General features: G+C 55.2%; 1 protein-coding gene across 2 annotated transcripts in view; it reads left to right on the top strand.

Annotated features, from left to right (window-relative positions):
* Nucleotides 1-13,563, top strand: part of Myh9 (myosin heavy chain 9) — an 85,461-nt gene extending 71,898 nt beyond the window's left edge. For both annotated transcript variants that reach the window (XM_036207789.1, XM_036207788.1), the window contains 17 exons: nucleotides 368-539; nucleotides 1,695-1,907; nucleotides 2,467-2,611; nucleotides 3,793-3,999; nucleotides 4,174-4,278; nucleotides 4,442-4,594; nucleotides 4,749-4,997; nucleotides 6,440-6,652; nucleotides 6,740-6,952; nucleotides 7,223-7,384; nucleotides 8,344-8,472; nucleotides 9,408-9,496; nucleotides 9,610-9,733; nucleotides 9,987-10,195; nucleotides 10,630-10,738; nucleotides 10,815-10,987; nucleotides 12,107-13,563. In XM_036207789.1, the coding sequence (XP_036063682.1) occupies nucleotides 368-539; nucleotides 1,695-1,907; nucleotides 2,467-2,611; nucleotides 3,793-3,999; nucleotides 4,174-4,278; nucleotides 4,442-4,594; nucleotides 4,749-4,997; nucleotides 6,440-6,652; nucleotides 6,740-6,952; nucleotides 7,223-7,384; nucleotides 8,344-8,472; nucleotides 9,408-9,496; nucleotides 9,610-9,733; nucleotides 9,987-10,195; nucleotides 10,630-10,738; nucleotides 10,815-10,987; nucleotides 12,107-12,224 (2,783 nt within the window). In that variant the 3' untranslated portion in view covers nucleotides 12,225-13,563. The remainder of the gene's footprint in view (nucleotides 1-367; nucleotides 540-1,694; nucleotides 1,908-2,466; nucleotides 2,612-3,792; nucleotides 4,000-4,173; nucleotides 4,279-4,441; nucleotides 4,595-4,748; nucleotides 4,998-6,439; nucleotides 6,653-6,739; nucleotides 6,953-7,222; nucleotides 7,385-8,343; nucleotides 8,473-9,407; nucleotides 9,497-9,609; nucleotides 9,734-9,986; nucleotides 10,196-10,629; nucleotides 10,739-10,814; nucleotides 10,988-12,106) is intronic.
* Nucleotides 13,564-14,826: the final 1,263 nt, after the last annotated feature.

Here is a 14,826-nt window from a genome sequence, read left to right as displayed (position 1 = left end):
GCTGGGCCCAGCCCAGTGCTAGGCCGCTGCCTCAAGACACGGCCATCAGGCTTTAGGGACAGGATCTGGTTCTCCGGGGAGTCTGGGCTGTGGACTCACTGCTGCGTGACTGGACGGTTGTCTGTGCGAGGAGTGATAAGCATGAGGCTTTGGTATGGCATGTGTCGGGCACGGAGACACAGAGGCCTTGGCAGCTTGTGGGGCTACTTCTCCATCTCCGAGCTGGGTGTGGGTGTGTGCGCGGCGCCCCTTTAAACCTTCCGTGTGTCTTACGGGTGCACAGCGTTTGGTTTTACACCCTCAGTTAAGAGCAGGCGGGAGTGCAGCCACTGAGGGCTCTGGGTCTCCCCCTGCTCCCCCCTGGCAGAGCGCCTCCGGAGGGAGGAGAAGCAACGTCAGGAACTGGAGAAGACCCGCCGCAAGCTGGAGGGAGACTCCACGGACCTCAGCGACCAGATCGCAGAGCTCCAGGCGCAGATCGCCGAGCTCAAGATGCAGCTGGCCAAGAAGGAGGAGGAATTGCAGGCCGCCTTGGCCAGGTGAGGGGGCCCAGCTACCGGCCAGTGCTGCATGTGCTGCAGTGAGCCATGAGCATGCTCTCTGCTCCTGCTGCGGAAGGGCCATGGGGAGAGACCTCCGATCCACAGCGTGGTCCAGGGCATTTAACCTGTTCTCCGGAGTCCTCCCTCCCTCTCCTCCCCTTCCTCCCCACACCCCTCCCTCCTCTCCCTCTCCCTGCCCCCCTCCCCCTCTGGTCCCCGCCCCCTCCTCTTTCCTTACTTCTTTATTTTGTGGCTATGGGCATATACTAAACATAATTTTTATACTTTTTCTTTTTAACATTTGCTTATTTGGGGTGGTGGTGGCACAAGGGGTACACGCTACAGGACACATGGGAGGTCAGAGGTCACTTTGCCTGTGTCAGTTCTCTTCTTCCGTCGTGTGGTCCCAGGGACCGGACCCAGTCACCAGGCACCTTCACCTGCTGAGCCGTCCCGCCACCCTGCTTACATCTGAAAACCATTACTGTTGTTTTAAAGAGCAACTTTAGATTCACAGCAAGATTGAGCAGAAGGTTGAGATTCTCATACATGCCCTGCCCTCACATGCACAGCCCCTCCCTCTTTCCCCCCTCCCTCTCTCCCTCCCTCCCCCCCTCTCTTCTCCCCCTCTTTCCCACCCCAGCCACTATTGTTGTACAGTACTTATGTAAATTCAAAGCACATCCACATTTTTTACTTACAGTCATCATGAATTACAATGTTTTATTCCTTTTAATCTTTGAATGTTTGAATTTTATGTATTTAAGGTAATCTTAATTTAGAAAATGAAATAATTCTGCTATCCAATTCTCAAATGGTATTTCTCCTTAATATATACATTTTTAAGTGTGTGTATGGTGTCTACTTGAGGGCCAGCAGAAGGCATCAGAGCTCCTGAACCCAGAGTTACAGGCAGCTGTGAGCTGCCATGTGGGTGCCGGAAGTTGAACTCAGGTTCTCTGAAAGAGCAGCCTGTGCTCTTCTCAACCCTTGAGCCATCTCTCTGGCTCCACGTGGTATTGTTCTTAAATGTCCTGGATGGTTGAGCTTTGCTGAGGTCGACCCTCGGTCCATGATTGTGACTGCCAGATGCTGCTTTGGCTGCACCTTCCTAAGGTGGCCTGGTACTGATGTCACTGATCTTTTTGGCAGAGTGGAAGAAGAAGCTGCCCAGAAGAATATGGCCTTGAAGAAGATTCGAGAACTGGAAGCTCAGATTTCTGAGCTGCAGGAAGACCTGGAGTCTGAGCGAACCTCCAGGAATAAAGCTGAGAAGCAGAAACGGGATCTTGGAGAAGAGCTGGAGGCACTGAAGACGGAGCTGGAAGACACTCTGGATTCCACGGCTGCTCAGCAGGAGCTGAGGTGTGCCACTTGGCGGGATGGCCACGCAGGACAGGGAGGTGAAGCTGGGGAGGCCTGGCCACACCACACTCGGCACAGTCCTCCTCACACACATCACACACACGGCACAGTCCTGCACACACACATGGTAGCCTGACTTTGCATGAACCAGGGAGCTTGCGTGCTGATGGTTCCTCAGCAGCTTCTTCGCTGAGTAGAATCCCTGCTGAAGAACCTGGTGACAGGGTGGACCCTACTAGGGCTGAAAAGGCATGAGTCTCTGCAGTCTGCAGGCTAGATTGGGCCTAAGGATGGATGGATGATTAAGGAGGTCAGTGGTAGAGAATCTGTGGCAGTCTGGGTGTGGTGCAACTCACCTGTAATCCAGCACTTGGGAGATAGAGCCAGAAGGGTCAGGAGTTCAGGGTCATGTAAAAACTTGTCTGAAAAACCCGGAGGGAGAAAGAGAAGCTATGTGAATAGGCTCTGCCCCTTTCAGGCCTCTGTAGTCTAGATGAGCCAAGGGACAAGAGTCCCCCAGGGATGCTTGGCCTCCACTCTGAGCGTGCTTTCTCTCCAGGTCAAAACGTGAGCAGGAAGTGAGCATTCTGAAGAAGACTCTGGAGGATGAGGCCAAGACCCATGAGGCTCAGATCCAGGAGATGCGGCAGAAGCACTCCCAGGCCGTGGAGGAGCTGGCTGAGCAGCTGGAGCAGACGAAGCGGGTACGGGACTCTGGGAGGGCCCAGATGGGCCTTGCTGCTTCTAAACCAGTGTCTGGGGAGAACAGAACAGGTGCAGTGTCAACTGCCCCAGACCCATGGCTGAGCCCTGACTTTGTCTGAATTGCCTGGGCAAATAAGTTCCTCCATGCCTCAGTGTTCATGTCAGCAAAGGAGGATGGTGGCTGGTCTGTCTGTCTTGTTATTATCTGAGATTGAGCTGATCATGCTGTAAAGCATCTGTATCAGAGGTGTTTGATTCTTTGATGATGACTTGTTTTCATCTGTAACACCCTACTAGACCAAAAAGCTCAAGGAATGCCCATGACCTTGACCCTGAGCCTAAGGGGCCCTCAATGGTCTCTTCTGACTAGGCGGCCCCTTTCTTACACACTACCAGCGACTGTCTTACTGGGGAACCCTGGTGATGCCCGTCCAGGCAGTTGGTAGCTGGCGACCCTTTCCAGGCAGGTCCTGCTGCCCTTGGCCTCCAGCTCCTCTCACTATTGGTGGTAGCTAGAGCAGCCCAAGTCTCTTCCATTTAGAAACATACCTTGCTACCCCTCCACCAGCACTGGGAGAACCATTCCTCGGTATTTTTACCCAGCATGGCTTTGTGCTCAGGGTCCTGTTATCCTTGACCTTGTCAAGCCCATCTGGTGCTGTGTGGAGTGGAGGTGTTTTGCATCTGTTTTATGAACTGCACGTTTTTAGTTTTTTTGAGACAGGATCTGATTATGTATGTAACTTTGGCTAGTCTAGAATTCATGATTGGACCAGGCTGGCCTTGAACTCAGAGATCTACCTGCCTCTGTCTTCTGAGTGCTGGGATTGAAGGTGTGTACCCCACACCTGACACCTTCAGAGTTCTTAAAAGAATATCACATTAGTGCTTTGAGCATTAGATTTCAAGTTTAGGAGCAATTTTCTCTGTATTATGAAAGTTGCTAAAATCCCTTCAGATGACCCATGACACTTCATATTCTAGAATGGTCCCCCCATTCAGAGAGGAAAGCTTGGCAATATTTTTACCCACCCTTAGGGATTTGAGAATAGGTGTGACCGAGGCTTTCCTTCTCCAGGGCTCTTGAGACAGAGGCAGCAGTCCTAGCCTCTAGGACTTCAGAGAGCCCAGGCCCGTACCAGACCCTGGATGCTTATTACCTTCCTGATTCCTCCTTCAGGTAAAAGCTACCCTTGAGAAGGCGAAACAGACCCTGGAGAACGAGCGAGGAGAGCTGGCCAATGAGGTGAAGGTCTTGCTGCAGGGCAAGGGAGACTCGGAACACAAGCGCAAGAAGGTGGAGGCCCAGCTGCAGGAACTGCAGGTCAAGTTCAGCGAGGGAGAGCGCGTGCGCACTGAGCTGGCCGACAAGGTCACCAAGCTGCAGGTGAGGCGTCTGCTGGACCCTGGGCCTGGACCATCCTCACCTGCTGCCCCATAAGCATGCTTCCTTATACTGGCTCCTTAGCCAGGCCCCCATGGTTCAGCTCAAGAGCAATCCAGCCTTGTTAGAACAGTCCTGGCCGGGCACTCAGCCTTTGCCTCTCTCTTCCCTACCCAGGTGGAACTGGACAGTGTGACTGGTCTCCTTAACCAGTCTGACAGCAAGTCCAACAAGCTCACAAAGGACTTCTCTGCACTGGAGTCCCAGCTTCAGGACACACAGGTGAGGACTGTTAGGACCCGAAAGTCCCAGGAGCCCTGGCTGCCACCCCTGTGCGTCTTGTTGGCAGACACTTCTGAGCACATATCCTCTCCTTGTATCGGGTGGTGGGTGCTCCAGGCTGTGGCGCTGCCCCTCCTCAGCGTCCCCTTTGTCTGCCAAGTAGGAACTGCTACAGGAGGAGACCCGCCAGAAGCTGAGCCTGAGCACCAAGCTCAAGCAGGTGGAGGATGAGAAGAACTCCTTCCGAGAGCAGCTGGAGGAGGAGGAGGAGGCCAAACGCAACCTGGAGAAGCAGATCGCCACCCTCCATGCCCAGGTGGGAAGAGGGAAGTGATTGAGGCGGGTCCAAAACTGGGTTGGACCCTGGAGCCCCCATGGTGCAGCAGGCTGGTCCCCAGTCGTCCTGGAGAAAGACGTGTCCAGACCAGGTGCCAGTGTGGGTGTTTGCTCACCTTCCCTGTCCTGCCCAGGTGACCGACATGAAAAAGAAGATGGAGGATGGGGTAGGGTGCCTGGAGACCGCAGAGGAGGCGAAGCGGAGGCTCCAGAAGGACCTGGAAGGCCTGAGCCAACGGCATGAGGAGAAGGTGGCCGCCTACGATAAGCTGGAGAAGACCAAGACGCGGCTGCAGCAGGAGCTGGATGACCTGCTGGTGGACCTGGACCACCAGCGGCAGAGCGTCTCCAACCTGGAGAAGAAGCAGAAGAAGTTCGACCAGGTGTGGCCTCCACTCCACTTTCCGTGTCCTCCCTAGGCGGTGCGGTGGGGCGGGCATGTCCTGGTGCTCGGTCTGCAGCTTGGTGAGGGGCCCGGGGAGGAAGTAACCAGAAGAAGAGTTAGGATTTAGACTTCACCAGCTCTTGTTCCACCATGGCAATGTAGACACTGGGGCCAGATGGAATAACAAAATAAAACAGGGTCGACAAGGGACAAAGTCAGCCCCCAACCATGCTTAAAACCTTGTTTTGTTTTTGTTTTTTTAAAAAATACATGTAGTTATTTGGTGTGGCTGGTGTATGTCGAGATCAGGGGACAACTTCCAGAAGTGTCTTCTGTCATCAAGCTTTACATTTACCTGCCTTGCCATCTTACTGACCTCATGTTTTCTAGATAACGTTGCATTATACAGAGCCGCATTTATTTATATGCTGCCACTGGCTCCTCATGTGGTATAGTGGCAGAATTGAGTGGCTGCTACAAGAGGTCATACACAGTGGCAGAGCTGCTATAAGAGGCTGTATGGCCTACTACCTCTAAGTAACGGACTTTGCCTTTCTGGCCCTTCATGCAAAGGTCCCCTAACCCGTGGAGCTGGTAAGGAATGGGCCGAAAGGACAAGCAGGGCAGGAAGATGAGGGATAGCAAGGTTGAGTCCACACAGAACAGGCACAGAGGTTGTGGCCGTCTTTGGAGGAGGGCCCCACCTGGGATTTAATTAAGCTTTGAAGCAGCCAGGCTCGCATCTTTTCAAGAATCCGGCCAACCTGCTCTTTTCAAGAACCAAGGCTTTGTCAGGGGTCAGGGTGGCTGTTTCTGGGCTCTCTTCAAAGGGGCTCCTGGTAACATACATCATAGTATTAAGCAGAGGGGTTGCAGAGATGGTCAGCAGTTAATTGCAGTTCCTCCTCTTCTAGAGGATCTGAGTTCGATTCCTAGCACCCATGCCAGATAGCTCACAACCACCTGTAACTACAGCTCTGTGGAACCCGACACACTCTTCTGACTTCTACTGGCACCTCTACATGTACTTGTGGTGCACACACACACAGAGAAACCTAAGCAGAGGGCTGGAGAGATGGCTCAGAGCTTAAGCACACTGGCTGCTCTCCCAGAGGTCCTGAGTTCAATTCCCAGCAACCACATGGTGGCTCACAACCATCTGTAATGAGATCTGGCGCCCTCTTCTGGCCTGCAGGGACACATGCAGGCAGAACACTGTATACATAATAGTAAATCTTCAAAATTTGTTTTTAAAGAAGCACCACCACCAACAAAAAAACCTAAGCGGAGATCTAGTACAGTGCTAGAGGAATCCTTGCTCTCACCGTGGGAGTCAGCCAGTCCCCGGGCAGCAGCCTTGGGCCTGCTTGCTGTGGGTCTGGCTGTAGGACCCCGGTGGTGTGCAGTCTTAGCCTCACACAGTCCGACCTCTTTCCGCAGCTCCTAGCTGAGGAGAAGACCATCTCTGCCAAGTATGCAGAGGAGCGCGACCAAGCCGAGGCCGAGGCCCGCGAGAAGGAAACGAAGGCTCTGTCGCTGGCCCGGGCCCTCGAGGAGGCCATGGAGCAGAAGGCAGAGCTGGAGCGACTCAACAAGCAGTTCCGCACGGAGATGGAGGACCTCATGAGCTCCAAGGATGACGTGGGCAAGAGTGTGAGTGCTGGGCCAGGGCGCGTGGGGGCGGAGTTTAGGGCTCCTCGCTATTCGCTGTGCCTGGAACTAGCTCGGACTCTCCGCTAGGTCCATGAGCTGGAGAAGTCCAAGAGAGCCTTGGAGCAGCAGGTAGAAGAGATGAAGACCCAGCTGGAGGAGCTGGAGGATGAGCTCCAGGCCACCGAGGATGCCAAGCTCCGTCTGGAGGTGAACCTGCAGGCCATGAAGGCCCAGTTTGAGCGGGATCTGCAGGGCCGGGACGAACAGAGCGAGGAGAAGAAGAAGCAGCTGGTCAGACAGGTGTGTGTGGCCTTCCCCGCCTCTGGTAAAGACACCAGGGACTGCCTCCTGCCGCCTCCTGGAGCGTCCGGGCCTGGGAGGGGCTCCTGGACCACCCTCCCACTGCCTCATTTCTCAGCCCGCTGTCCCCGGGCTCAATGACTGACCTTGTGCCTTGGTGGCCTCTGTGGCCCCCTGGATCTCCCGGACTGGCCCGAGCTCATCTGAGCTCAGCGCTTGCAGAGAGCTCCAAGCACAAGCCCTGCCTCCTGAGCTGCTGGTGTTCCTCAGGTACGGGAGATGGAGGCAGAGCTGGAGGACGAGAGGAAACAGCGCTCAATGGCCATGGCGGCTCGCAAGAAGCTGGAGATGGATCTGAAGGACCTGGAGGCGCACATTGACACGGCCAATAAGAACCGGGAGGAGGCCATCAAACAGCTGCGGAAGCTCCAGGTGAGGCAGACGTGGGTTAGCCACAGATGGGGGGTTTCGGCAGAGGCCGGCAGTTAGGGCCTGTCCCCCATGAGCCTGTCTGGAGGAGTTCCTAGCTTGTCTCACAGGTGAGGGTCAGGCTCAGAATGGAGACAGTAACAAGAGGGGTGAGTCCGTTAAACCGAGGAGAAGGTAGCTGGACATGCAGATGAGTCAGGGATGGTGGCCACTTAAAAGCAGGCTTCCAGAGGAAACTGGGTACCGACTGTTCAGGTTCTGAGAAGTGGCTTAGAGCCTGGGGCACCATACCCGGAATTTTCACTCACCAGTGATTAAAGACTAACATTAATAAAAACAGCTCTTGAGCGGCCCATCATGCCGCTGTATGTCAGCAGTAGGGAAGATTAAATCTCACATGGGCAAGGTTGTGAGGCATAGAACGTCAGCTTGTTGGTGGCATTTTTAAGAGCCACGTATAACAGGAGTCACACTCTGCCTCTGAGAATACCGTGGTGAGATCTGTCTGCAGAAGAAAAAGAGGGTTATTTATGGAGGGTCTTCAGCTTGGGAACAGACAGCAGGAGGATGACAGAGAGGACTGAGTTTTCTGCCTTTAGTTGCCTAACCTGGCAGGAAGCATGGCTGCTGTCTTGTCCCTGAGCTCCCCTGGTCGGCCACTGACTGTGCGTGTTGGCCGCCATTGGCTGGTGCCACTGGCATCAGCTTCAAGTCAACAGGAAGTTATAAGAAGGGCGCAGCTTGCCCTGTATCCAGGGGTCAGTGCTGTGGAGAGATGCTTTGTAAATCCTCAGAGGAGGACAAGGTGCAGAGCCACCTGCCTGTGGTTGCTTTTCTGCCCACTTATAAAGTTGGCCAAAATGGTGCCAGGCTCAGAGAAGGTCCCTTTGGGGGATGTGGTCCCGAAGGGGTGTCCGAGCAGGTGTGAGGTAGGTGGAGATGCCAACCTCTTGTGCACACAGGCCCAGATGAAGGACTGCATGCGGGAGCTGGATGACACGCGTGCATCCCGAGAGGAGATCCTGGCGCAGGCCAAGGAGAACGAGAAGAAGCTCAAGAGCATGGAGGCTGAGATGATCCAGCTGCAGGAGGTGGGCCAGCTGTGGGGTGCAGGGCTGCTGCCTTCTGGTCAGTGAGCTGCAGCCTTTTCCGGAGGGGAAGGGCAGAAAGGGGAAGAAGAAACAGCAACCTCCCAGAGGGAGTTAATAGATGGGGTCCTTCCACGGCTTCCTCTCTTAGCCACCTCGGCAGGGCGTGGTGCATGGGTTCATGCCCGTGCTCATTTGTAATGGGGAAAGGATGAGATTCAGCCATCAAGAACCGGGCAACGGACCCACCTCTTAAAAGAAATGTGATCATTTAGCCCCCAGTCCATTTCATGAACCCATTGTGTTGATTATGAGCTTCTGCGATTGCACCTGGCAAGGAGGGTCCTGAGTGCTCCCTGGGCTGCTGGTTTGGTTCCACATGAAGCACATGGTGGGGAGAGGTGGGGTGGTGTGTCCAGATCTGGTGGACTCCCCACAAAGTGCCATTGCTGGTTTATGAGATGCTCAGTCAGACCCTCTGCTCTGGCACGACTCTTCTCTTCTACTGGGTGTGGGATGGCACCCTTCATTGTCACCATCGTGATAGTGCTCTGGAGGCTTCCACAGCCCATCTGCTGCCCTTGGTGGGCACAGAGTCCTGGACTCAAGCCTGCTCCATAAACCTCCTCAGTATCTGGTCTTACCATATGCAGAGGGAACAGCACTGCGGGTCTTGTCCCTGTTAGGCCTGGGAGGTTCCTGTTTATAGCCCTGGCTCTTGGCCTGACTCCAAGTACTTAGACATAGGGGCTTTATAAAGCACATGCCTAAAGATGTCCCAGGGTGGAATTGACCCTGTGGCCTAGAGGAGTTCCTGGGGAAGGGCTTTGCGGAGGGCACAGAGTGATGTTCCAAGGGCCCAGAGAGGATATGGGTGGGCTGCTGGCACTGAAGCTTGTGTTGGTCCCAGTGGGTCATGCTGTGGGTCCTTGTGGCAGGAACTGGCAGCCGCCGAGCGTGCTAAGCGCCAGGCCCAGCAGGAGCGGGATGAGCTGGCCGACGAGATCGCCAACAGCAGTGGCAAAGGGTGAGCCAGAGGGAGGAAGCACGGGGTGGTGGGGTGGGTGGGGGTGGTGGGGTGGTGCCGCCTGGAGGACCTCCCCAGTGGTGCACAGACTCACTTGTCTGGGTCCTCCCCAGGGCCCTGGCGTTGGAGGAGAAGCGGCGACTAGAGGCCCGCATTGCCCAGCTGGAGGAGGAGCTGGAGGAGGAGCAGGGTAACACGGAGCTCATCAACGACCGGCTGAAGAAGGCCAACCTGCAGGTGAGCACCGGGACAGCAGCTGACCCTGCCCGCTGGGAGCTAGCTCCCTGTGGTGAAGCTGGCCAGAAACGGCATGCGTGTCCGCTGCTCTCTGATTGCTTCTGACTCCGAAGGCCTGTGGCTTTGAGACCAGGTTCCAGGAAGTTTCTGGGTCCTATTCCCGGGCAGATGCCTTTCTGAGAGAGCCGGGGTGTTTGGCGGTGCTGGTGTCTGAGGAGCTTCCCTTGAGGTCCCCCGTACTCCCTTCTTGCAGATCGACCAAATGAACACCGACCTGAACCTGGAGCGCAGCCATGCCCAGAAGAATGAGAATGCGCGGCAGCAACTTGAACGTCAGAACAAGGAGCTCAAGGCCAAGCTGCAGGAGATGGAGAGTGCTGTCAAGTCCAAGTACAAGGCCTCCATCGCTGCCCTGGAGGCCAAGATTGCACAGCTGGAGGAACAGCTGGACAACGAGACCAAGTAGGTGCCCCACCCCGACTGAGGGTTGGGTGAGGCACGAGCCCCATAAGCCATCCTCATTGGTTCTGAGAAGTATGTGGAGTTTGGATGGGGACCTGTAGCCCACACTCAGAACCGGGGCTTTCTGGGCTCTTCCTAGGGAGCAAGCCTGTCTAGCTAGCTGTCTTTGGGCTCAGAACTGAGACTTGGAGGTAATGAGGATCATTCTGGGTCCCAAGCCTCAGGTTCTCCATAGACTGGCTTCTTCACCAGTCTCATGGGTCAGCCCAGGTCCCATCCTGAGATGAGAGCTACTGGGGGTCCAGAAAAGACTAGGGCCCCAGCCTCCAGGCCTCCGTGGCCCCCGGGATTGGAGATTCCGGTGGCTGCCGTCTTGTTGGCTGTGTTACCTCGTAGAGCATCTCCTTTCAGTTCCCCGTTTCTGTCCTGTCCAGGGAGCGCCAGGCAGCCTCCAAGCAGGTGCGCCGGACGGAGAAGAAGCTGAAGGATGTGCTGCTGCAGGTGGAAGACGAGCGGAGGAATGCGGAGCAGTTCAAGGACCAGGTTTGTGCTCAGGCAGAGCCTTGGTTCTGGGGGCCCGCCCTGAAGCGCCCCTCACCTCAGCCGCGTGTCTCTGCAGGCCGACAAGGCGTCCACCCGCTTGAAGCAGCTTAAGCGGCAGCTGGAGGAGGCCGAAGAGGAGGCCCAGCGGGCAAACGCCTCCCGCCGGAAGCTGCAGCGTGAGCTGGAGGATGCCACGGAGACGGCCGACGCCATGAACCGAGAAGTCAGCTCCCTGAAGAGCAAATTGAGGTGAGCCGGTCTCCCGGCCCTGGACCTTAGGCTTTTTCTCAAGGTAGTTTGTTCTGGAGGTTCAGAAAGTCATCTCCTTCCACAGCCAGTGTGCGGAGGAGAGGTGCGCAGTGACAGACATGGAGGGTTCCACCCTGGTGTGCCCCTCCGGGGTCTCCTTGCCCCTGGGGCTCAGCCAGGCTCTTGAATGAACCGCAGGTTCTTGGCAGTTCATTCCCAGCCTTTTGTTTTGTTCTGTTTTGTTTTGTTTTGTTTTTCAAGACAGGGCTGCTTCTCTGTGTAGCCCTGGCTGTCCTGGAACTCGCTCTGCAGACCAGGATGGTCTGGAACTCAGAGATTCACCTGTCTTCTGCCTCCGCAGTGCTGGGATTAAAGGTGTGGCCACCACCACCTGGCCTTTCCAGCCTATTTTAACAGCCCGTCTTCTTGGAACTCAAAGCCTGATAGGGGTGTTTCCATGCTAGGGTTTTTGAATTGGCTGCTGGAGGCTTTCTGGCCTGAGTCTGCACTCCTCGGAGATGCCCAAGAGGGATGCTGGCATCACGATGCAGCACGAAGGAAGGAAAGCCAGGCTTCTGTTAGTGTTATAGCTTGGCTGATCGCAGCAGATCTTGGAAAGTCCTCATTCTTCCTCCAGTTAGAGAGACTCTTTTTTTAAAGCATGAAAATAAGACTCCTGAGAATTTCATCTGTGTTTTCTAACATGATCAGAGAATGCCCCCGACTCCTGTGTGAACAGCTGTTCCCCAAGCTTCCGGGTCCACTTGGTTCTTTTTGTTTTGTGGTGCTGGGGTGGAATTTGGGGTCCCACAGGAGTTAGGCATGTGTTCTGCCTTTCAGCATTGGGCACTCACCCTGCCTGGTCCTGAGGTTTGAGCTCAGGCCCTGCCTCCACTCAGCCGCCCTCTGCTGGTGTTCTGTGGTAAAGACACCTGGCTGGGTGATTGCTCTCATGGCCCACTCCCCAGAGAGTGCTGCCTGCCCAGGACTGGCTCACTTCCCCTGGCAGGAGTGGTCCCTGGCCACTTCTCCCCTAAAGATCACATTGAAATCGACGTACTGGGCTGCCCGTCCTCCTTAGCTGGGTCCCGCTGACGCTGCCTCTGCCCCTGCCCACAGGCGCGGGGACCTGCCGTTTGTCGTGACCCGCCGACTTGTCCGGAAAGGCACCGGCGATTGTTCCGATGAAGAGGTTGATGGCAAGGCAGATGGGGCTGAGGCCAAGCCAGCTGAGTAGGATCTTCTGCTGCCTGAGACGACAGACAGACAGACAGACGGCTCCGCCTCCCCTCCCCAGCCCTCCACACCCTTGCCTTGAGACTGCTCTGACCATGACCGCCCCCTCCTCCCAGGCCTTCCTGAGGGCATTGGCTTCCTCTGCTGCAGCCTTTTCCTTACCCCTCAAGAATCTGATACCAAAGAGTCCAGGCTGGCTCAGGCTGGTGACCAGCAAGGTTTTGCCCCACTTGTCTGAAGGCACAGGTGGTGGGCAAGAAGGGCAGCCACGGGAGCGGGCATGAGAGTTTTCTATGAATCTATTTTTTCTTCAGATAAAGGTTTTACTAGCTCAGGCCCTCCGGAAGTGTTGTCACCCCCCCCCCTGCTGTCTCCCCCCCCCCCCCCCCCCTCCTTCCTCTGCTGTTGGCAATCACACATGGTGACCTCACACCTGCCCTATGGCCCCCTTCCCTGGGCCCTTCCTTGACCAGAAGGAACAGTCCAGGGCTTCTGCCTCTGTGCTGGGTGCAGAACATGGCATACTCGGGGCATCCCCCGACTCCCTTCTGGGTAGCACTGGGGCATCCGCTCCTTCTGATGATCAGATGTCTCAAGTGCAATGCCCTTCCCCTCCCTTGCCCAGGGCAGACTGTCCTGGCACCGGGGCAACCAGACAGGGCATCAGGGCCACACTGGAAAGGCCAACAGCCTTCCGGTGGCATCTCCCAGCACCCTAGGGGACCAAATGTATTTAATGGTTAAGGGACTTGCAGGCCCGGCAGCCAGAATATCCAAGAGCTGGGGCCCACACTGTGCACACCTAGGCCTCTCCTAGGGCAGCCCAGAGGTGGCTGAGCTGCACCCGCCGACGCTAGAGCTTCAGATCTGCCTTCCACGTGGATGGTTTTGAAAGAAAAAAGGGTTTTTCTTTTTTCCTCTTTTGGAGTCAATGCTACAGTTCTGGGTGTTTTCACTGCCTTTTCCCTGGAACTGTTTAGAAGAAAGTAGCCTGTTCGGCAATGGTCTACACTGGTTGCTGAATTTCCCTGTGCGCCTCACTGCTGTGTAAATGCTGCGTTTAGACTCCTTTATGGCAAGAAGGCTTTTGTTTTGTTTTGTTTTGTTTTGTTTTGTTTTTTTTAAAGGGAAAAAAAACCAAACGAAATCAAACCATGAAGCTATGCCGGAAAAGCTCTGAATTCAAGTCCCAGTTGCTGTCACGAAGGAGTGTGTGGGATTCGCACCCCCTTTTTTTATATAATAAAAGTGCCTTAGCATGTGTCGCGGCTGTCACCACTACAGTAAGCTGGTTTACAGATGTTTCCACTGAGCGTCACAATAAAGACTACCATGTCCTACTTTGGTGTCTGGGTGTCTGTCCACAGCAGAAGGTGGCCTGGAAGGGCTGGGCCAGCTGTCCCAAGAGACTACACTTGACTAAGAGGGCCCCAGAAATCTCGGGCGGCCCTAGAGGCTCCCAGCCTGAGAAATCAAGAGCCTCCAGCCTCCATGCAGGCCAAGAGCTGGGCCGCCATGAGCCCAGGGCATTCATTCAGGTATGCCTCTCCAAATGCTGGGGTCACCTGTCTCTCCTAGGAGGAAGGAAGTTACAGAGCCGATTGGGAGTGGGGTGCTGCAGTTCTAGAGTGGGGAGGAGTGAGCAGTGAGCAGAAGTCTCCAAGGAGGGGGTGCTGTACGTAGGGTAAACACCCCAGGAGCAGCAGTGGGGGACGGAGCCCCATGCTACGGGAGAGAAAGCAAAGAGAAGGGAGGGTCCAGAATGTGCCGTAGACCACACAGGCGGCCTGGGAGACAGACTCCATCAGACGCTGGTTCTAATGGGAAGAGGAGAGGATGAGGTCACACCCCCAGAGCAGCCTGGATCCGGCTAGAGTTACACATAGGTTTTTATGCTCGCCTTTGCTGTTTTCATTAGTTTACCTGCTTGTTCCTAAGTGGGGGTCTTCATGGCTTAGCACGTTACTTGGTATTTGTGTTGGTTTGCACATGGGACTTGGAATCTAGGGCCTTGTGCTTGTCAGCAAGGTCTGATCTCCAGTCCTTCACTAAAGTTGAGTGGAGCGTTTCTTTTGTCAAGTTTTGGGTAAGAGCTGGCCATAGCCAGCAGCTCTGTGTGGAGCCCTAGCCTGGCCAAAACAGCATCTGCCAGAGTTAGAGTTTTCTTTTTTATAAAATCTTTATTGTACAAATGTTTTGTCTGCGCGTGTCTGCCATGTGTCTACCTGGTCTTCGTGGAGGTCAGAAGAGAGTATCAGATCCCCTGGCACTGGAGTTAAAGGCAGCTGTGAGCCACCACATGGGTGCTGAGAATTGAACCCAGGTCCTCTGCGCGAGCAGCCAGTGCTCTTAACCTCTGAGCCATCTCTCCAGCCCTGTAAGAGTGTACATTCTTACAATCACTTCAGACTAGCTGCCTCAGAGAATCTGGACCCAAGATGCCACCAGCCCTCCCTCCAGGGGTTTCAGGTGCATGCCAAGCTCGGAGAGCCTGGTGTGGACCGGCTAGGGTGTCTCTGCATCTGGATGATGGAGGCTCTAACCGTGTGGATGCTTTATTCCACTCCTGAGGAAAATGAGTGGGAAGCCCTACCTCACAGATC

Source organism: Onychomys torridus, chromosome 16 (genome assembly GCF_903995425.1).
Source record: "Onychomys torridus chromosome 16, mOncTor1.1, whole genome shotgun sequence".
Lineage (NCBI taxonomy): Eukaryota > Metazoa > Chordata > Mammalia > Rodentia > Cricetidae > Onychomys > Onychomys torridus.
This window is presented reverse-complemented; position numbering and strand designations above follow the sequence as displayed.